This window comes from Hemiscyllium ocellatum, chromosome 42 (genome assembly GCF_020745735.1).
Source record: "Hemiscyllium ocellatum isolate sHemOce1 chromosome 42, sHemOce1.pat.X.cur, whole genome shotgun sequence".
In the NCBI taxonomy this organism is placed as follows: domain Eukaryota; kingdom Metazoa; phylum Chordata; class Chondrichthyes; order Orectolobiformes; family Hemiscylliidae; genus Hemiscyllium; species Hemiscyllium ocellatum.
Window position 1 is genome coordinate 17,428,621 of NC_083442.1, and position 21,966 is coordinate 17,450,586.

Below are 21,966 nucleotides of genomic sequence, written 5' to 3' on the forward strand. Positions count from 1 at the left end.
ACGCTGCCAATGCAACGATTTCTCAAAATGATCAATGACCATTATATTGGTTAAAGTGTAGACAGAACAGCGTCCATCACTGTGTGGACATTTTGAGCATCAAAATACTTTCGGCAGCAAATAATACAGAAAAGGGAGCTTGAGGGATGAGCAATAGCTGTTGGCTTTATCCACAACAATGGTGTCTTGAAAAGCATTCTACAGCCACGGACGCACAGGCAGGTACTCACCTTGAAACCTTTCTCAGTACATTGTGCAGGATGTTTAATGAATTTAAAGGGCTGTGAATAAAAGGAGAAGAAATACCATTTAGACAAACGAAGACAGGACATTGGAAATCAAACGTGTTGTAGAGTCTAAAGCAGATGATGCTTCTGCCCAGACCGTCTCACCAGCTTCACGGGGCAGATATTCGGGGAAATAAAGCTAATCACACAACACATTGATACATAATGGTTGGCAAAGAAACACAGTCACACAACATGGACACCAACCCTTCAGTCCAACCAGTCCATGCTGACCACAATCCCAAACTAAACTAATCCCCACCTACCTGTGCTTGGCTCATATCCCTCCAAACATTTCTTATTCATGAACATATCCAAATGCCTTTTGAACATTGTAACTTTGCCCACGTCCACCACTTCTTCTAGAAATTCATTCCACACAAGAACCACTGTGTTAGAAAAAAAATTGCTGTGCCTCTTTTAAATCTTTCTCTTCTCACCTTAAATGGTATACCCCCTTGTTGTGAAATCCCCCCACCCTACAGAAAAAAAAACACCTGCCATTCACCTGATCTACTTGCCTCATGATTTTATAAACCTCTATAAAGTCACCCCCTCAACTTCCTACGCTCCAGTGAAATAAGTCCCAGCCTATCCAACCTTTCCTTATAACTCAAACCCTCCATCCCTGGCAACATCCTGGGAAATCGCGTCTGAACCAGCTCCAGCTTGCCAATGCCCTTCCTGTAACAGGGTGACCAGATCTCAACACAGTACTCCAGAAGAGGCCTCACCGACAACCTTTACAACCTCAACATGACGTCCCAACTCTGGGACTCTAAGGTCTGACCAATGAAGGTAAGCATGCTTAATGCGTCAACCACCCAATCGGGACGTGATGCTGTTTCAAAGAAGGATGTAGTTGAACCCCTAGGTCTCTGTGTTCTACAACACTACCCGAGGCCCTATTCTTTTGTATAAGTCCTGCTCTTGTTTGCTTTACCAAAATGCAACACCTCACATTTATCCAAATTAAACTCCATCTGCCACTCTTCAACCCACTGACCCAATAACCTTCCTCCCTGTCAATGAAGGAGCAGCCCTTCAAAAGCTTGTGATCAGAAATAAACCTGTTGCACTGCAACCTGGTGTCATGTGACTTCTGACTTTGTCCACCCCAGACCGACACTGACACCTCCACATCAAGGCTGATTTTGGTGTCATTCGCTAACTTGCTGACCATGTCTTCTATATTCTCATTGAAATGACAACAAAAGTGAACCCAGTACTGAGCCCTGTGGAACACACTGGTCAACAGGCCTCCAGTCCAAAAAGGAACCCTCCACCATCACTCTCTACCTCCTGTATCTCCAACTTTGTATCCAGTTGGCTCTGCTCACTTGTTTTACCCCATTCATCATGAACAGTGGTCAGCTTAAAGTTATTAAAGTGACCATAGAATAGAATCCTAGCGTAGCTACAGCCCAGAAAGAGGCCACTCAGCCTCTTTGCTTCATGCTGGCTCTCTGCCAGACTAACCTGCCCAGTCCCATACCCATGCCTTCCCTGCAGTGCTTCAAGTATTTAACCTTCTGATATTTATCCAATTCCATTGAAAAACAACCCAATCAGATAGCCTGTTCCAAATGTTAAACACTTGGTACAAAAGTTAAGATTTTCCACCAATCACAATTCCTGCTTTGACCTATCACCTTAAATCTGTGTCCTCTGACACCAGCTCCTTTTGCTAAAGAAAACAGCTCTCCAGAACTGGTTTGTCCAAATTCATGACTTTGAAACCCATGATTTACATTTTCCAGTTAACCTACCAGGCAGAACCTTGTCAAAGGCTTTACTAAAGTCCAAGCAAATAACACCTCATGCCCTCACCAATCTTCTTGGTTACTTCCTCAAATAACTCAATCCAGTTTGACAGACACAACTTCCCTTGCACAAAACCCTGCTGACTATCCCTAATCATTCATTGCCTCTCCAAATACAAAATAATCCTATTTACAGAATCACTTCCAACAACTTACCCATCACAGAAGTCAGACTCACACATCTATAGTTCCCAGGCTTCTCCTTATATCTCTCCTTGCACCCCTTCTTAAACAAAAGGCACATTAGTCACTCTCCAGTCATCAGGCACCTCACTCTTGGTTATAGATGACACAAACATTTCTGCAAAGGACCCCACAATTTCCTCTGCAAATTTACACAAACTCCTGCATCAGGTCCCTGAGATTTATCCATCTTTATGTCTTCTAAGACCTCTAGCACTTCCTCTTCTGTAAGGTGAACTGTTTTCAAAACATCAATATTTATCGCCTTGAGACCCCTTGCTTACACTTCTTCACAATAAAAAAAACCTGACAAAATATTCATGGAGTATCTCTCCCATCTCTGGAGGTTCAACACAAAGACAACCTGTTGGATCTTTCAGGGGCCCCTAATCTCTCTAGTTGCTTTCTTGGTCTGAATATACCTGTAGGACCTTTGGATTATCCTTAACCTCATTTGCCAAGGCTCATCAAATTGTGAAAATGCACGGTAGCATTTTGGGAGACTTTGAGAGTCTGTGTCAGTGGAGGTGCACATGCTTAACGCACCAATTAGTCTGTGACAGCAGGATTGCGCACATCTTTCTACCAAAGTGCACTGCCCTTGTTCTCATACTATGCTACACAGAACAGCATCTTCTGAAAAGCAAGACTTCTTTTACTAAGTCTTTTACCGTTGTTTCTGAAAGCAGTAGTCCTGTGCCATAAATCATTACCAGTACTCATTTTTATTGTTAACAGCAGCTGCCACAAAGGAATGCCTCAAGATCATTGTTAACACTGAGCCAGCAATAACCCTTGCAGGCTCAAAATATCAATACAGATAAGGCCAGAAAAGCAACTGTTCATCTCACACAGGTTTAAGACAGCCTCACGGGGTTGGTACCTCCACTGCTCAAACCTGCATCGCTCTGCACTTAATACGTTCTGACATCATCGTTACTTAGCTTTAAGTCATTTGACCCAGCCCAACAGGTTCCTTGTCCCACTGGCACTTTGAGTTGAAGTAGTGTTCAGTGTTTGCTTTCACCATTGTGCTTACTAGCTTGGCTAACTCTAACAAGGTCACATCGCTTCTAGGCATGCCGAGTTTTGTTCCTCTCTCTCCTGAGGAAGAGTCACTCTATCCGAAATCTCTCCAGAGATGCTACCAGACCGGCAGAGTTTTGCCAACAATTTCTGTCGCTGTGAGAAGGCTTTGTCCATTGACTGTGTGCGTCCCCCAATATTCTTAATTTAAAAATAAGTCTCAGGAAATTTTGCAGGAATCCTACGGAAGGGCTGTAGCTATAAACTACAGAGAGATACCTGCTGAGCTGTACCAACCCCAGGATCAGATTCAACAAAGTACACCCTTACCCTTGCCACCGCAGGTGGCTCAGCGTTGGCACTGCTGCCTCACAGCGCTAGAGACCTGGGTTTGATTCCATCCTCGGGCGACTATCTGTGTGGAGTCTGCACTTCCTCCCCATGTCTGTGTGGGTTTTCTCCGGGTGCTCTGGGTTCCTCCCACATGTGCAGGTAAGGTGGATGGGCCATACTAAATTTCCCATAGTGCAGACTAGGAGGATTAGCCATACGGAATGCAGGGTTACAGAATTGGGGTAGCGGAGTGGGTTTTTGGGTCAGTGCAGATTCAATGGGCTGAATGGCCTCTTTCCACGCTGTACAGCTTTTAGGATTTATATAGCAGCATGTTCCATAATCTTCTAGCGCTGTATGGCATGTGGCAAAATGATAGCCACCAGCAATACAATCAATTACTACCAATTGTGTGTAAAATGTCTCCAAGTGTTACCGATGACAAAGGCGTTCTTTTAGCAATGTGACTCGCTGGGCCATTTCAGAGTCTATGGTTTCCATTTACTAGCTCAGTGGCATTGTCATTACACTGCTGTGGTAACTACACTGAAGGAGGGATACAGTAGCACTGGTGAGACCACACAGGAGATTTACCAGGATGTTACCTGGGCTGGAGAGGTTCAGTTATGCAGAGAGATTGGACAGACTGGGGTTGTGTACCCAAGAGCAGAGGAGATCAAGAGCAGATGCGATTCAGATGTAGAAAATTATGAGGGACATGGATGGGTTAGACAGGAAGGAACATTTCCCCTTGATGGGGAGGGAGGCGATCAGTGAACCAGGGAGCATAGATTTAGAGAAGACTTGAGGAACAACTTTTTCACCTCGAGGGTGGTGGGAATCTGGAACTGACTGCCTGTAAGGGTGGGAGAGGCAGAAACCCTCATCACACTGAAATAGTAATTACTTGTGCACTTGCAATTCTAAGGCTATGGGCCAAATGCTGGAACATGGGATTAGAATAGGTGATTAGTTTCGACTGGTGCAGACTCGATGGGATGAAGGGCCTTTTCCTATGCTGTAGATCTCTGTGACTATGAAATGGCAATTAACGGGTCAACAAACACCTTCAGAGTTTCTCCTAGCTTCCTACATTGAAAAATAGGGGCAGAAGTAGCCCCCTCAAACCCACTCGAGATCACAGCCGATCATCTACCTCAGGGATTCCCAAAGTGGGGCCTCAGACCTGAAGTGGGGTTTTGACCTAAGGCCTTGGGCTCTCAATCTCAGATAACCATGGATCTCTGACTGAGCTCTAACAGCAGTGCTCCCTCTCTAACAGACTCCTGCTCTCATTGTCACACCTCAACACATTCAGTCTTCTCAATGATTGGTTGTGACAAATTGCAAACACGGGGTCACAGTCAGAAAAAGTTGAAGAGGCGCTGATCTTCCTTGAAGTAATTTTCTTTCGCTCTCCTCTCTTATACCCTTCATGCCATTAGTTACTGGAAATCTATTTACAGAATCCCTACAGTGTGGAAACAGGCTATTCGGCCCATTGAGTTGATCCCAATCCTCCGAACAGCATCTCACCCCGGCCCATCCCATCCCTGTAACCCTGCATTCCCCATGGCCAATCCACTAACCTGCACATCTTTGGACTGTGGGAGGAAACCCACACAGACACGGGGAGAATGTGCAAACTCCACACAGACAGTTGCCTGTGGATGGAATCGAACCCAGGTCCCGGGCAATGTGAGGCAGCAGTGCTATCCACTGAGCCACCTGTTAATCCCTGTTAATCTCCCTCCTGATCATTTTTATGACAGTATCTACCACACGCTGAGTAAGAGAATTCTCAAGATTTATGTCTCTCTGAAAAGCAATTCCTTCCACTTCAGTCCAAATTAGTTTGTGCTTTATTCTGAGACAATGTCCCTTGGTTCTAGACTCTACCCAGCTATGGGAAACTATAGTTGCATTTACCCCTTTGAATCCTTGAAAAATTTACCAGGTTTTTAATGAAACGGCTTCTCAATCTTCTTTACACAAGGACGGAGACTCCATTTTTTTCAATCTCACCTCAAGTTAAAGTCCAACCATTCCGGAAATCAGTCTAATTGAACCTTGATGATGAGTATACCTCTTCTTAGGTAAAGGAACCAAAACGGTACACAATACCCCAGGGGCAGCCTTACCTAGGTTTTATACAATCAGTGCTGAGGAAGGGTCACTGGACTTGAAACGCAACTCTGCTTTCTAGGATGATGACGTCAGTGTGTACGAGGGGGCATAACTACAAATTGAGGGGTGATAGATTTAAGACAGATGTCAGAGGGAGGTTCTTTACTCAGAGAGTGGTAAGGGTGTGGAATGCCCTACCTGCCAATGTAATCAACTCTGCCACATTAGGGAGATTTAAACAATCCTTGGATAAGCACATGGATTATTTTGGGAGAGTGTAGAGGGACGAGCTGAGAATAGTTCACAGGTTGGCGCAACATTGAGGGATGAAGGGCCTGTTCTGCGCTGTATTGTTCTATGTTCTCTCCGCAGATGCTCCCAAACCTGCTGTGCTTTTCCAGCACTTTCTGATTTTGTTTCTATAAAATTGAAGCAAGACTTTCGAGATTAGATTAGATTACAGTGTGGAAACAGGCCCTTTGGCCCAACAAGTCCATACCGACCCGCCGAAGCGCAACCCACCCATACCCTTACATTTACCCCTTGCCTAACACTACGGGCAATTTAGCATGGCCAATTCACCTGACCCGCACATCTTTGGACTGTGGGAGGAAACCGGAGCACCCGGAGGAAACCCACGCAGACACGGGGAGAACATGCAAACTCCACACAGTCAGTCGCCTGATTCGGGAATTGAACCCGGGTCTCTGGCGCTGTGAGGCAGCAGTGCTAACCACTGTGCCACCGTGCCGCCCACTTCTTTCCTCCTGTGTGGCTTTCCCATCAACTTTATACACTTCCGATCATTTAAATTCCAATAAGCAGTTCCCGACAATCAACTTCATTTGGTTGACTGGGAAATGTCAATGATCATTAGAAGATCATCGTAACCTCCTTTTGAGATCACTGCAGCATCCTCTTCCACTGTAGATATCTGTCATTCCAAAACGTTCACTTCTGCTGAATTTCACGGTTCCTTACCTTAAATTTCTCATTTTTATACAAATGAACTGTAAATTATTTTTTTGAATTTGAATCTCCAAAGACAAAAGTTCTGAATAAATTGAATTATGATGCAATGTATTCGCGACATTAGTTCAGAATACCTCATAAACACCTCAGAATAGAAATAAAGTCAATTTGAATCACAAAATGAGATTAGAGAACCTGAGGGCTTATACGAAATGAGGAGAAGACTCAAGTCAACTGAAAGAAATCCCTCCAAAACTGGGTTGAAGAGAAAGAACAAAATTTAAAATTCTCAACCTCCTATTGAAATTCCTTTATAGCTCTACCTCCCCACTATCGCTATAACCTCCTCTAGCCCTACAAACCTGTGAGATGTCAGGAGTTGAGGTGATGAGCTACTGGTATTGTCACTGGACTATTAATCCAGGTTCTGGATTAGTGGTGCTAGAAGAGCACAGCAGTTCAGGCAGCGTTTGAGGAGCAGTAAAATCGACGTTTCGGGCAAAAGCCCTTCATCAGAAATAAAGGCAGAGAGCCTGAAGCATGGAGAGATAAGCTAGGGGAGGGTGGGGGTGGGGAGAAAGTAGCATAGAGTCACGACATGGTTGAAGAGCTTCAGGGCAGAGGAAATGACCTGGGAGTTGCAGTGGGAGAAGTACTCCCTGAGATTCTTGTAGAGAGAGGAGGAAAACTTCTTCAAGGCAGGCATCCTTGCAAGAGGATTCGCAGTTGGGTTAAAATCAACGAGGTAAAAACAATGACTGCAGGTGCTGGAAACCAGATTCTGGATCAGTGGTGCTGGAAGAGCACAGCAGTTCAGGCAGCATCCGAAGAGCAGTAAAATCGATGTTTCAGGCAAAAGCCCTTCATCAGGAATAAAGGCAGAGAGCCTGACGCGTGGAGAGATAAGCTAGAGGAGGGTGGGGGGGGGCGGGGCAGGGAGAGAGAGAGAGAGAGAGAAAGAGAAAGTAGCATAGAGTACAATAGGACCTGGGAGTTGCAGTGGGAGAGGAAATCCAGGTAATTATCTAGGGACTTGGGTCCAAATCCTGCCATGTCAGATAGCGGAATTTGAAATCAGTTTAAAAAACATCTGGAATATACGTCATTCTGCTATTTGTTAATGCAAATTCACTGTAACACAGTTGATGATTGAAGACACTGTTTCCCAGTGCAGAACTTTTGAAATGTGTGTTGGTTGTAAAGCAGTTATAATTGGCAGTTGTTTCTGAAGCGTGATTTTTCTATAATGCGGGGTTGCACAAGAATACAACCATGGCTTTATAGAAGGACTGCTCCCATTGCCGATTGCCAGGGGAAGCCCATCTGGGTCACTAATGTTGTTTGGAAGCTGCCATCCTTTCCTGGTCTGGCCTACATGTGACTCCAGACCAACTGCAATGTGGTTAACTCTTAACTGCCCTTTGGGCAATTAGGGATGGACAATAAATACTGGCCTCATGAGTGAAAAAAAAATTAGAGATAGGAAGAGACAAGGCCCAAGGAGGAATTTAAGCACAAGTGAGAATTTTGAATCCAAGTCATTGGAGGATCAGGACTCAATGCAGGGTTAATAACCAAAACTCCATGTCAGCAGAGATGCCGAGGTTAAAACAGTTATGTCCAAGGGCCAGGTCAAACTGTGCTGACAGAAGGGGTGCAACATTGGTGTAGGGTGTGCAGGGAACAAAGATGACAACAACATTTCCTCCTTCTAATGTTTGGCTTAAGGAAACCTCAGGATATTTAAGACTGTTGTCAGATCAGCATTCTGACAGCAATGAGGCGGTAGAGAGTGGGTGTGGCGGGAGGATTTGAGGTAGAGGTTACTAAGTGTACAGAAACAGCATCTCAGCAAAAAACAGAATGACTGCTGGATCAGGATGAGCAGGGACTGAGGGTGGCAGCTGGGTACAAATGGGTTAGAAGCTGGTGGTCAGAGCGTCGCATACAAAGCCCTGGTAACCATTCTGGTGGGACAGAGGGTTTAATTATGAATTATGGAGAATGTTTCCTTTAATTATTTTGCATTTGTTTGAGTGCTGGAAGTTGGGGAGTTGTCTGACATTCAAAGTAGGAGATAGGTAGATAGACCATTTAATTTGATGGGGAAATCAAGAATAAGGGAATAAAATACACCACTAATTATGTGCCATCCAGGAGTGAAATGAAAAAGCATTTTTCTTTATTCATAGAATAAAGTGTGGAGGCTGGCCATTCGGCCCAAGTCCACACCGACTGTCCGAAAAGCATCCCGCCCTATGCTGTGACACTGCGTTTCCCACGGCTGATCCATCTAAACTGCACATTTTTGGACTGTGGGAGCAAACCGGAGCACCCGGAGGAAACCCACGCAGACTCGGGGAGAACGTGCAAACTCCACATAGACAGTCGCCCGAGGCTGGAATCGAACCTCGGTCCCTGGTACTGTGAGGCAGCAGGGCTAACCCCCGAGCCACCGTGCCACCTGAAGGTGAGTAGAAATCTGGAATTCTCTCTGGGGCAATAAAAGTTTTCAAGACTAAGACGAACAGTTTTTTGGGTTGACATTTGGTGTGAAGGGATAAACGTGGACACATCAAGTTGAGATGTAAGTCAGTCCTGATCCAGCTGATTAAGAAGCTGAGTGGGGTCCTCCTATTCCTAACTGGAATTGTAGACGTGGAAACAAGAATCATTTTCAGCTCAGTAATTGAGGACAGAATTCGAGGACAACAGTCTGCTCCAGCACATTAACAGCTGCAAAGAAACTGAAGAGAAGACCAAAACTTGCATTCACAGAGTCTTTAGCATTGCAAGTAAAAGCATCCTATACCACTAATCCAGTCAAAGTCAGGCTGGTGGGGTTAAGGCTGTGTTGGTGCAACGTGAGGGGCTGGAACCTGACGCGAGATATAGGGCGCTGTAGGAGAGACATGTATGGACGTGCAAGGCAACAACTAATGCATTAAAAAAAAACCTGAAACACCAGAAAAATCACTTACTTAAAGGATCCAAACTTTTCCGCCACGGAGATTGCTGGGAACTGGTCAATTAAAATCAATTTTGATGTGAAGATATCAATGTGACCTGTCAATGATAAAAAAAAAAGGTTGAAATTCTGAAAACCCAATAGTGACAGGATGTTAAATGTAACCCTTAGGTTTCACAGCGTTTTCTGGAATGGAATCTCTCTGTTCGGGTTCATGGAAACATGGTTTCTAAAAACAAAATAGGAGGCTGCACATTAACCAGAAAGCGAGATGAAGAGGATTTCAGGACGTCAAAGTGCTTGACAGCCAATGGATGTGGAAGGAAGGTAAAGGTGCCATAGTCCCGCCAGATCATAAGGCTAACTCTCTCATTAGAGTCACAGAGACATACACAACATGGAAACAGACCTTTCGGTCTGACCCGCCCATGCCAATCAGATATCCTAAATTAATCTCATTCCATTTGCCAGCATCCCAACAGAGGAACTGCTAAGTCAGTGAATATGTTCAAGGGTAAATTAGCTAGATTTGTGATCAAGAAGGGGGTCCATTGTTGATGAAGGGAACAGACAGGGGAATGAAGTTATTGCCACAATCATAGAGTCATACAGCACAGAAACAGACATTTCGGTCCATATCCTTCTAAACCCTTCCTATTCATACACCCATCCAGATGTCTTTAAAATGTTGCAATTGTACCAGCCTCCACCACTTCCTCTGGCAGCTCATTCAATACACGCACCACCGTCTGCGAGAAAAAGTTGACCCTGAGGTCACTTTTGTATCATTCTGCTCTCACCTTAAACCTGCAGATGACTAACGGTGGTTTAATCTAAGGGTTACCACATCTCAATGGAGGGGAGAGGTTGAAGGAGGAGTCCTTAACTTCATGTCATGTCATGAAGTCATTTAGAAGTGCAGTTACTGCTACTAAGGCAACTATGGCAACCAATTTGCGAGAACTCAATCAGGAGTGGCAGATGCAAATCACGGCAAACAGAATTCCGAAATATTTTCGTATATATACTTGCTTGAGAACAGTCAGGTCCACTTGATCGGGTGTTTAGTTAATCGCTGCACATAACGTGTAGTCCCACATGGAGCAACGCTAAGGCGTGTCGGTGTATGGGAATTTCACTGCACGTGAAGTGTAGCCCCACATGGAGAAACGCTAAGGTGTGTCGGTGCATGGGAATTTCACTGTGCGTGAAGTGTAGTCCCACGTGGAGCACCATTAAGGCGTGTCGGTGTATGGGAATTTCACTGTGCGTGAAGTGTAGTCCCACATGGAGCAACGCTAAGGCGTGTTGGTGCATGGGAATTTCACTGTGCGTGAAGTGTAGTCCCACATGGAGCACCACTAAGGCGTGTTGGTGTTTGGGAATTTCACTGCACGTCATGTGTAGTCCCACGTGGAGCACCACTAAGGCGTGTCGGTGTATGGGAATTTCACTGTGCGTGAAGTGTAGTCCCACATGGAGCAACGCTAAGGCGTGTCGGTGTATGGGAATTTCACTGTGCGTGAAGTGTAGTCCCACATGGAGCAACGCTAAGGCGTGTCGGTGTATGGGAATTTCACTGTGCGTGAAGTGTAGTCCCACATGGAGCACCACTAAGGCGTGTCGGTGTATGGGAATTTCACTGTGCGTGAAGTGTAGTCCCACATGGAGCAACGCTAAGGTGTGTCGGTGTATGGGAGAATCACTGCACGTCAAGTATAGTCCCACATGGAGCACCACTAAGGCGTGTCGGTGTATGGGAATTTCACTGCACGTGAAGTGTAGCCCCACATGGAGCAACGCTAAGGCGTGTCGGTGTATGGGAATTTCACTGTGCGTGAAGTGTAGTCCCACATGGAGCAACGCTAAGGCGTGTCGGTGTATGGGAATTTCATTGTGCGTGAAGTGTAGTCCCACATGGAGCAACGCTAAGGCGTGTTGGTGTATGGGAGAATCACTGCACGTCAAGTATAGTCCCACATGGAGCACCACTAAGGCGTGTCGGTGTATGGGAATTTCACTGCACGTGAAGTGTAGCCCCACATGGAGCAACGCTAAGGCGTGTTGGTGTATGGGAATTTCACTGTGCGTGAAGTGTAGTCCCACATGGAGCAACGCTAAGGCCTGTCGGTGTATGGGAATTTCACTGCACGTCAAGTATAGTCCCACATGGAGCAACGCTAAGGCGTGTTGGTGTACGGGAGATTCCCCTTTGGCTGCAGTCGCAAGTCAGGCATCGAGAAGTTGCATCTGTTTCGTGAAAAGTCTTCATTTGCAAAAAGTTTCAGATCATACACATTGGCCTATCGCAAAGCCAGGATCTGTCACAAGCTGGAGTGGTTGGAAGTTTAAAAATAAAATTAATAAAAAATTCTTTACATTCTTTGATATATTCAATAATAAGCCTGGTCCAATTTGAAGCTGACAATAGCAGCACAGAATCAGATAATCGCTACAGTGTGAAAGCAGGCTATTTGGTATATCAAGTCTACACTGACCCCCAAAAAGGGATTCCTGATCAAGGGCTCCAGCCAGAAATATCAATTGTCCTGCTCCTTAGATGCTGCCTGATCTGCTGTGCTTTTACAGTAACACACTCTCAACCCAAAAAGAGCATCCAACCCACACCTATCAAGTATTGGATAACCTTGCATTCTCCATGGCTAATCCACCTAACCTGCACATCCTCGGACACTATGGGTAATTCCCCATGGCCAATCCGCCGTAATCTGCACCCCTTCGGACTGTGGGAGGGACTTCACACAGTCAGTCACCAGAGGGTGGATTCAAACCCGGGTGCCTCCCTGACGTTGTGAGGCAGCTGTGCTAACCACTGAGCCACCATGCTGCCATCACAATAAAAGTAGGGATTAATCAGAGTTTCTGGTCCACTGTCTGAGAGTAATCTGATTTGAAAATAACTTACAAAAAGTCAGAACTAAAATTTGTCAGCTACATTAATGCAGAAAAATTTAGCATTCTTTGTAAGTTACAGAAACAAAAATCAATTATTACAAAGTGTTACTGTCCCTTAGTATCTTTACTTCCAAAAGTTTAAATTAATTTTTGGAACCTCTACAGAGGTTCGGAAAAGAGGGATAATTAGCTGAAATTCCCAACAGCTATTTCACCCCCAAAGGTTTGGCCAGTTTTGTGAGGGATGCTTGCTTGCTTGCAGTCTTTTAGTTTGCAATGAAAATCCAACCCTTCTCCTGGCATGCCCTTTGACCGTCCCCACTTCTACTCCCAACGCCTCAAACTGTGACTGATACCTGACTGGATCTGATGAAGGATATGATGAGTCATAACGTCATAGCTGGTGGTTGAAAATAATTCAGCTGATGACTCAAAGTGCATCGAGGTGCCCAATTCTCAGCTGATCATTTTCAAGTCCACCCCATAGCAAAGGGTGATATGAGCAGACAACACGAATTATTGCAAAGAATCAACCTTATCCCTACAAGAACACGGGTCCCTCCGGCCAACATTATCATGGATCTGCATCAGGTGGAGCACGGAGGACAAGGTCAAACAGGTTTTTATCCCGTCACTTGCCACACGCCCAGTTTGGAAGATCTATCCTTCAGACTTAGTCAGCTCAGTCAGTAATGACGCTGGGACCCCACTCAGTGAAGTTCTCTAAACAGACAGCAGCCTGTGCTCTCAGCATCCTTAAAGCTTCTTCAAAGTTGCGCTCAACATGGAGGAGTGTTGATTCATCACGGTGGCTCAGTGGTTAGCACTGCTGCCTCATAGCACCAGGGTCCCAAGTTCAAGCCTCGGGCGACTGTCTGTGTGGTGTTTGCACGTTCTCCCTGTGTCTGCGTGGGTTTCCTCCCACAGTCCAAAGATGTGCAGGTCAGGTGAATTGGCCATTCTAAATTGCCCGTAGTGTTAGGTACATTAGTCAGAGGGAAATGTGTCTGGGTGGGTTACTCTTCGGAGGGTTGGTGTGTGGACTAATTGGGCTGAAGGGCCTGTTTCCACACTGTAGGGAATCTAACCTAATCTAATCAGCACTGGGAGGGCAGTAGGTGGTGAGTAATAGGAAGTTTCCTCGCTAGTTGTTAGACCTTGATCACAAGACACGAGGGAGTATGGAGACAATGTTGAGCACTCCTGACTGGTTCCCATTGTGTGCCCCCACTGCGGGCAGGTCTATCCTGGCAGTGGGACACAATTCCCAATGGGTGGTGGAGTCGTCAGGTAATGATTTGCTGCCAAGTGGATTTGGTGTGTGTGACTGAGTCAGATTGTTGCTATTTTATGAGACACTTCTTCCAATTTCGGCATAAATCTCCACATGCTGAAATTAGGAGGACTTTGCAGGGTCAACTGAGCAAGCTGCGCCGATGTCATTTCTTCATACCCATGTGTCTTGTAGCACAGTGGTGCTTGTGTTTTGGGTTCCACTTTATCAGTCTTGCCCATGTTCTCTCTCTGCCTCTTGCATTTCCTTTTGCACTTTGTAGGGATTCTCTCCAATCAGCCAGGTTCTCACTCGCTTCATAGAATTTTACAGGACAGGAGGAGGCCATTTGACCCATGGTGTCTGCATTGGCTCCCGAAACAGCTACCCGGCTCGTCCCACTCTCCAGCCCTATCTCCATAGCCGGCTAAATTTATCACCTTCAAAAACATATTCAGCTCTATTCATACCTCCTACGGAATCCCCCTCCAACACTCTCCCAGACAGTACATTCCAAATCCTAACAACTGAGTGACGTTTCTCCTCATTCCAGTCCTAACTCTCGTGCTGACAGTCTTGACACTGTAAACACCCAAGTACTGATGTGCCAACTAGTGGAAACAGGATATCCTTCTTTACCCTGTCAAAATTATTCATAATTTTCGACACCTCAATAAGGTCACCTCTTAATCATCCCCGTTCCAAGGAAAATAAGGTCAATGCGACCCCCAATAAACCCACCCCTGCACTCCCAGCACCTTTCCCTGCCACCACAACGAGGTGTAAAACCTTCACTCACATCTCCCCCCTCACCTCCATCCAAGGCCCCAAAGGATCCTTCCACATCCAGAAGAGATTTTCTTGCACATCCAAACACCTCATCTACTGTGTCCGTTGCTCTTGATGTGGTCTCCTCTACATCAGGGAAAACGGGACGCCAACTTGCCAAACGTTTCAGGGACTATCTCTGGGACACGTACCGAACAACCCCACCGCCCCTGTGGCCAACCACTTCAACTCGCCCTCCCACTCCGCCAAGGACATGTAAATCCTGGGTCTCTTTCACTGCCAAATCCAAGCCACCTGACGCCTGGAGGAAGAACGCCTAATCTTTCAGCCTTGTGACCTTCCAACCACACAGCATCAACATCGACTTCATCAGTTTCCTTATCTTCCCTACGACCCCCCCCCCCACCTCATCCCAGATCGAACCTCCCAATTCTTGAACAGTCCGACTTGTCCATCTTCCTTCCCACCTATCCATTCCACCCTCCCCACCGATCACTAACACCCCTCCACGTGCATCCACCTATCGCCTTCCCACCCACCATCGTCCATCCACAACCCCAATGTCCTATTTATCTCTCAGCCCCCTTCTCCATCCCAAACCACGCTCCCACAAATTCCTGATGAAGGGTTTATGCCCAAAACATCGACTCACCTGCTCCACGGATGCGGCCTGATCTGCCATGCTTTTCCAGCACTTCACTTTTTGACTCCAAGGAAAATAAGCCCAATTTCTTGTGCCTGAAATCCTCCATTCCTGGTATCATTCTAGTAAATCTTCTCTGCACACTCTCCAGGACTTTAACATCCCTCCTTAAATAAAGGTGCCCAGAACTGAACACAATACTAAAAACATGATCTGACCAATGATTTGTAGTGGTATAGCATCACTTCCTTGCTTTTATACTCTCGGCCTTTATTTATCAACACTGGGATCTGAGAAGGCTTATTAACGCCTGTTTCAACTTGCTCAGCCGCCTTCAGAGAGTCATGCACGAGAATCACCAACCTGACCTGACGGACTCGATGCTCCCAGATTGTCAAACACTTTGTTCTTCTCCTATTAGTCTAAGATGACCTATTCACATTACACACCCCAGCTTATTCCCACTTCCTAATTCTGTATTATTCTCCCTCCTATCGTGTGATCTTTTAATTACTACTTTCCATTATTTCAGAACAATGAAGATTGTTTTAACTAGTCCAACTACTACTGATTAACTATTCATGTGGAAGTAATAGGTTATGTAAACTGAAGTATTGACCTGGATGACTCACCAGAGCAGCAGTCAAGTTGGATTCTGTTCTCCTCACATTTAGTTACTTGTGTTCATACTCAACTCCACATTTCGTACCAGGAAGCCCGGTTCCAGCACCTACAGAAATGTGGAGTGTACCTGACACCATCACATGCCCCGTACAGTGCAGGGTAGTTAGGGATAACCAAACCACATGCCTTTCTAAGGCAGTCAGTGGGCCACAGACGCTAGTTCTATCAAATAAGTGGAGCTGCAGGACAAAAGTCTTCAAACAAACATGAACAAAATGATGACTCTAGTTTTGTTTTTAAAAATGACTGCTTCCAAAAGTGGCAACAATGGTCTCAGGAAGTTAAATCAGTCAATGGGGTAAAAGGTGACAGTGGGAATAACAGCTTCCAGGTTAACGCAGTTCCTGAATTTTGCATTGCGTTGAATGTCAAGGCCAGATAACAGCCGTTGAATGATCTCCACGTGCATCTGTGAAGCCTAGATCTCACCTTGGAGAACTTGGTCTGCTGTCTCTGGGATCTCTCGCTCTCATCCTGGGAATGGCCGATTAAAATAAAAACCCGCCAATTTGGTAACAGATTAGCACCAGACCTTCACTGAGCGTTAGTATACTATCAGAGACACATCTTAGGTCATAGGACAGTTTCTTTTTGAGTTCCATTTCTTTCTCGAGTTCAAAAGTCTGTTATTATGTGAAAGGTTAGAAATGTAGCACAGGCTGTGGAAAGCACCACAGTGCCAGGTACCACGTAAGGAGAGTGTTTAGGGAATTGGGTGTGTTGGAACAAGTGGTGGGGGTAGGTGGGTGATGAAACTCTGTAGGGTTGGGCAAATGCAGTCTGGGGATGGGAGTGTCAGTTTAATGCTACATTAAAATCCCTACAATGTGGGAAAAGGCCCTTCGGCCCAACAAGTCCACATTGACACTCCAAAGAGTAACCCACCCAGACGCATTCCCCTACCCTACATTTTGCCCCTGACTAATACACCTAATCTACACATCCCTGGATACTGGGGGCAATTTAGCATGGCCAATCTACCCTGATCTGCACATCCTTTGGACTGTGGGAGGAATCCGGAGCACCCGGAGGAAAGTTACACAGACGCGGGGAGAACGTGCAACCTCCACACAGATAGTCGCCCGAGGCTGGAATCGAACCTGGGTCCCTGGCGCTGTGAGGCAGCAGTGCTAACCACAGAGCCACTAGGTTTTTAAAAACACACGAACAGAAATGGCTGGAGGTCTGGCAGCATCAATGCACAGAAAAAGAGTTAATGTTCTACGTTTCTGAATGTAAGTCAGTCCTAAAGAATGACCAATGAACCAGAGATGTTAACCCTGCTTTCTCTCCACAGATGCTGCTAGACCTGAGTTTCTCCAGCAATTTCTGTTTTCGTTTCTCATCTCCAGTTTTATTACATTGGTTTTTAAATGCCTAACTTTCATTGGATAATTACTAACTTAACGTACCCACCAAATTCTCCATCTTTAAATGAATTCTTTTAAAGGTTTCCAGACGCAGAAGCAGTTCCCCAGGCAACTCCCACAGAGTTCACAGGGATCCACATGTAACTCCAACTGCGCTTTTCCAATTACTCTCTGGGCCGTTGTTGCTAATTTCATCCTGTGTGGCTCAGTCAATTTTAGTTGATAGCATAATACAGAAAGCTTTCAATATTTCTGCCACCTGAATTTTCACAATAATCTGGTTCTGTGGTCCATTTGCAAATAGGACAAATATAACAGACCCGCGAGTCATTGACTGATTCAGAAGATCAGTTTTTTGGTAACTTGAATCAGATAACCAAAATAAAAATGATGATCCAACTTAGCTAAATTACCCATAATGTCCAGAGACGTGCAGGCTACGTGGCTTAGTCTTGGGAAATGCAGGGTTATAGACTGTGGAGGGTTCCCTTCAGGGGGTTGGTGTGTCTTAACAGGCTGAATGGCCTGCTTCCACACTGTAGCGATTCTAGGACGAAGAGTAGTTCTGCCAAGTAAAGTAAATTATTGGCAGAATGCCAAGGACTATATTAAAGCACATCGCTAGGCTCTGTTACCAATACTGAACTGATAAAAGTAATTGTTAAAAGTTTAGGACTTGCTTTAAGTTATTCTCTCAGAGACGTCAGCCACTCCCATACACTGTCTGAACTGTTCACATTTCTGGGCGTAGCCTCACTGCCGGGTGTCTCAGTATAAAATAATGTAGCAACATGTATTTAGAACTGGATATTCCTGTCTTCTGCACATTTCTTCAACTGCTCTGCAGAGGATTTGAGATGTGGCCAAGCATGAGCCTTTGTTCTGCGATGCTTTACTGAATACAAGCAGGGAAGTTATGAACAGATTCACTTGATACGAGGTGGTCCTCACACACATTCAGCAGACTGTGGCCATCTATTTTTGTTTGAATAAATCACTCTGAACCACGTTCTCACCACCCAGCCAAAAGCTTGCTGAAAACCCGATCTCAAAGCCCATCCAAACTGCCTGCAGTTTCACGTCTTAACAGACAGAGTTCAGCAAGGCATTAGATAGAACCACATGTCGTAGGAGCAGTTTCTGATGTTTGGTTTTAAATTCTGGTTTTGTAACCAAGATGGTGCCAGAGAATGGAGGCTTCGGACATTTTTCATTGTAATCATGTACCCTGAAACTCGTACACACGTGATAATAAAATCGAATTCTAAGTAAGCCCATCGAGCCTGCTCTGCCATTGAGGTAATGGCTGATCTGGTAATCTTCAACTGCACTTTCCCACCATTATTCCATAACCCTTCAGTTCTTCGTGAATACCGCAGCCTTGAGAATACTTAATGACCCAGCCTTGACAGGCCTTTGTCGTAAAGAATTCCACAAACACAATACCTTATAGAATTCCTACCATGTGGAAGCAGGCCATTCAGCCCATCGAGTCCACACCGACCCTCCGAAGAGAGTGCCACCTGGACCCAATCTCCTACTCTATTCTTGCACTTCCCATGTGCTAATCCATCTCGCTTACACATTCCTGAATACTACGGATGATTTAGCATGGCCAATCCACCCTAACCTGCACATTTTTGGGACCATGGGAGGAAACTCATGCAGACATGGGGAGAATGTGCAAACTCCACACAGACAGTCATCCGAGGGCGGAATCGAACCCGGGTCCCTGGTGCTGTGAGGCAGCAGTGCTAACCACTGAGCCACCCTGCCACCTTTAATCATCTTATTAGGCTAGCAATAATTAATTAATTAATTCCACGAGGTGTAGTGGGATTCGAACCACTGCTGTAACATGACAGCTAGGTTCCTCTGCAACCGCGTGTGGCAGAAACCTGTGTTATGGAAAACTGCGACAGAATATCATCAATAGAAAATTGCTACTCATTCAGCAGAACGTTTGCATTATCAAACAATGTCCACAATTTGTCGATTGCTTTCTAGCCAATTAGCACCGACGACTTGTACTCTACATTGAGAGTCCAAAGAGTTAATCACTTCACCACCCTCCCCACCGACAGAAGAAATTTCTCCACATCTGTGATGTAAACGTGTGACCTGAGATTGCAGTTTTGGTCCTAGCCTGTCCCACAAGGGGAAATGACCTTTCTGCATCTGTCCTATTAATTTCCTCTGAAACACACACGTTTCAATAAAGGTGTCACTTCTTCGGTCTGTATTCCAATGAGCACAGGCCCAATCTACACTACAGTCCCTCTATACCTGGTACCAGCCAAGTAAATCTTCCCTGCACTGCCAGAAAATAATACCTTCTCTTAGATAAGAGGCCCAAAACTGGTCACAGAGTTCCAGCTGTGGTTTGACTACTGCCTTGTACAGCTATAGCAAAACCTCAAAGTTTGTGCGAAGATTTGTAGCTCGGGTGCTTGTTGTAGTGGTTCTGTCCCTCTCTCACTGCACCCCCCAGGTCATCTCCTCTGCACAGAAGCTCTTCAGCCACGTTCCACCTATCCCACCTCCATCGCCCCTCCCCCTAGTCCCTCCTCCCTACCTTTTATCTCAGCCGGCTTGGCTCTCTCTCTCTTATTCCTGATGAAGGGCTTATGCTCGAAACGTCGAATTCTCTATTCCTGAGATGCTGCCTAACCTGCTGTGCTTTGACCAGCAACACATTTGCAGCTGTGATCTCCAGCATCTGCAGACCTCATTTTTTACTCGAAGATTTTAACCTACTGCGAATCCTCTTACAAGGATGCCTTCCTTGAAGAAGCTCTCTTCCTCCCTCTACAAGGATTTCAGTGAGTCCCTCTCTCACTGCACCCCCCAGGTCATCTCCTCTGCACAGAAGCTCTTCAGCCACGTTCCACCTATCCCACCTCCATCGCCCCTCCCCCTAGTCCCTCCTCCCTACCTTTTATCTCAGCCGGCTTGGCTCTCTCTCTCTTATTCCTGATGAAGGGCTTATGCTCGAAACGTCGAATTCTCTATTCCTGAGATGCTGCCTAACCTGCTGTGCTTTGACCAGCAACACATTTGCAGCTGTGATCTCCAGCATCTGCAGACCTCATTTTTTACTCGAAGATTTTAACCTACTGCGAATCCTCTTACAAGGATGCCTTCCTTGAAGAAGCTCTCTTCCTCCCTCTACAAGGATTTCAGTGAGTCCCTCTCTCACTGCACCCCCCAGGTCATCTCCTCTGCACAGAAGCTCTTCAGCCACGTTCCACCTATCCCACCTCCATCGCCCCTCCCCCGAGTCCCTCCTCCCTACCTTTTATCTCAGCCGGCTTGGCTCTCTCTCTCTTATTCCTGATGAAGGGCTTATGCTCGAAACGTCGAATTCTCTATTCCTGAGATGCTGCCTAACCTGCTGTGCTTTGACCAGCAACACATTTGCAGCTGTGATCTCCAGCATCTGCAGACCTCATTTTTTACTCGAAGATTTTAACCTACTGCGAATCCTCTTACAAGGATGCCTTCCTTGAAGAAGCTCTCTTCCTCCCTCTACAAGGATTTCAGTGAGTCCCTCTCTCACTGCACCCCCCAGGTCATCTCCTCTGCACAGAAGCTCTTCAGCCACGTTCCACCTATCCCACCTCCATCGCCCCTCCCCCTAGTCCCTCCTCCCTACCTTTTATCTCAGCCGGCTTGGCTCTCTCTCTCTTATTCCTGATGAAGGGCTTATGCTCGAAACGTCGAATTCTCTATTCCTGAGATGCTGCCTAACCTGCTGTGCTTTGACCAGCAACACATTTGCAGTAGTGGTTCTGTTCGCCGAGCTGGAAGTTTTTGCTGCAAACGTTTCGTCCCCTGGCTAGGAGACATCATCAGTGCTGTGGAGCCTCCTGCGAAGCGCTTCTTTGATGTTTCTTCCTGTATTTATAGTGGCCTGTCCTTGCCGCTTCCGGGTGTCAGTTTCAGCTGTCCGCTGTAGTGGTTGGTATATTGGGTCCAGGTCGATGTGTTTGTTGATGGAGTTTGTGGATGAATGCCATGCCTCTAGGAATTCCCTGGCTGTTCTCTGTCTGGCTTGCCCTATGATAGTAGTGTTTTCCCAGTCGAATTTATGTTGCTTGTTGTCTGCGTGTGTGGCTACTAGGGATAGCTGGTCGTGTCGTTTCGTGGCTAGTTGATGTTCATGTATGCGGATTGTTAGCTGTCTTTCTGTTTGTCCTATATAGTGTTTTGCATGGTATTTTGTAAACTACATTAGTTTTGCTTATGTTGGGTATCGGGTCCTTTGTTCTAGTGAGTTGTTGTCTGAGCGTGGCTGTTGGTTTGTGTGCCGTTATGAGTCCTAAGGGTCGCAGTAGTCTGGCTGTCAGTTCTGAAATGCTCCTGATGTATGGTAGTGTGGCTAGTCCTTTGGGTAGACTAGACCACGGAGCGAGGACATGCCACAACCAAAAGGACTAGCCATACTACCATACATCAAGAGCGTTTCAGAACTGACAGCCAGACTACTGCGACCCCTAGGACTCATAACGGCACACAAACCAACAGCCATGCTCAGACAACAACTTACTAGAACAAAGGAGCCAGTATCCA

The 21,966-nt window shown here is 45.9% G+C and overlaps 1 protein-coding gene across 2 annotated transcripts in view; it reads right to left on the bottom strand.

Annotated features, from left to right (window-relative positions):
- ice2 (interactor of little elongator complex ELL subunit 2) overlaps nucleotides 1-21,966 on the bottom strand; it is a 95,054-nt gene that overhangs the window by 14,911 nt on the left and 58,177 nt on the right. For both annotated transcript variants that reach the window (XM_060853906.1, XM_060853905.1), the window contains exons 12-13: nucleotides 9,733-9,817; nucleotides 231-281 (exon numbers count right to left, since the gene is read on the bottom strand). In XM_060853906.1, coding sequence (XP_060709889.1) covers nucleotides 231-281; nucleotides 9,733-9,817 — 136 coding nt within the window. The remainder of the gene's footprint in view (nucleotides 1-230; nucleotides 282-9,732; nucleotides 9,818-21,966) is intronic.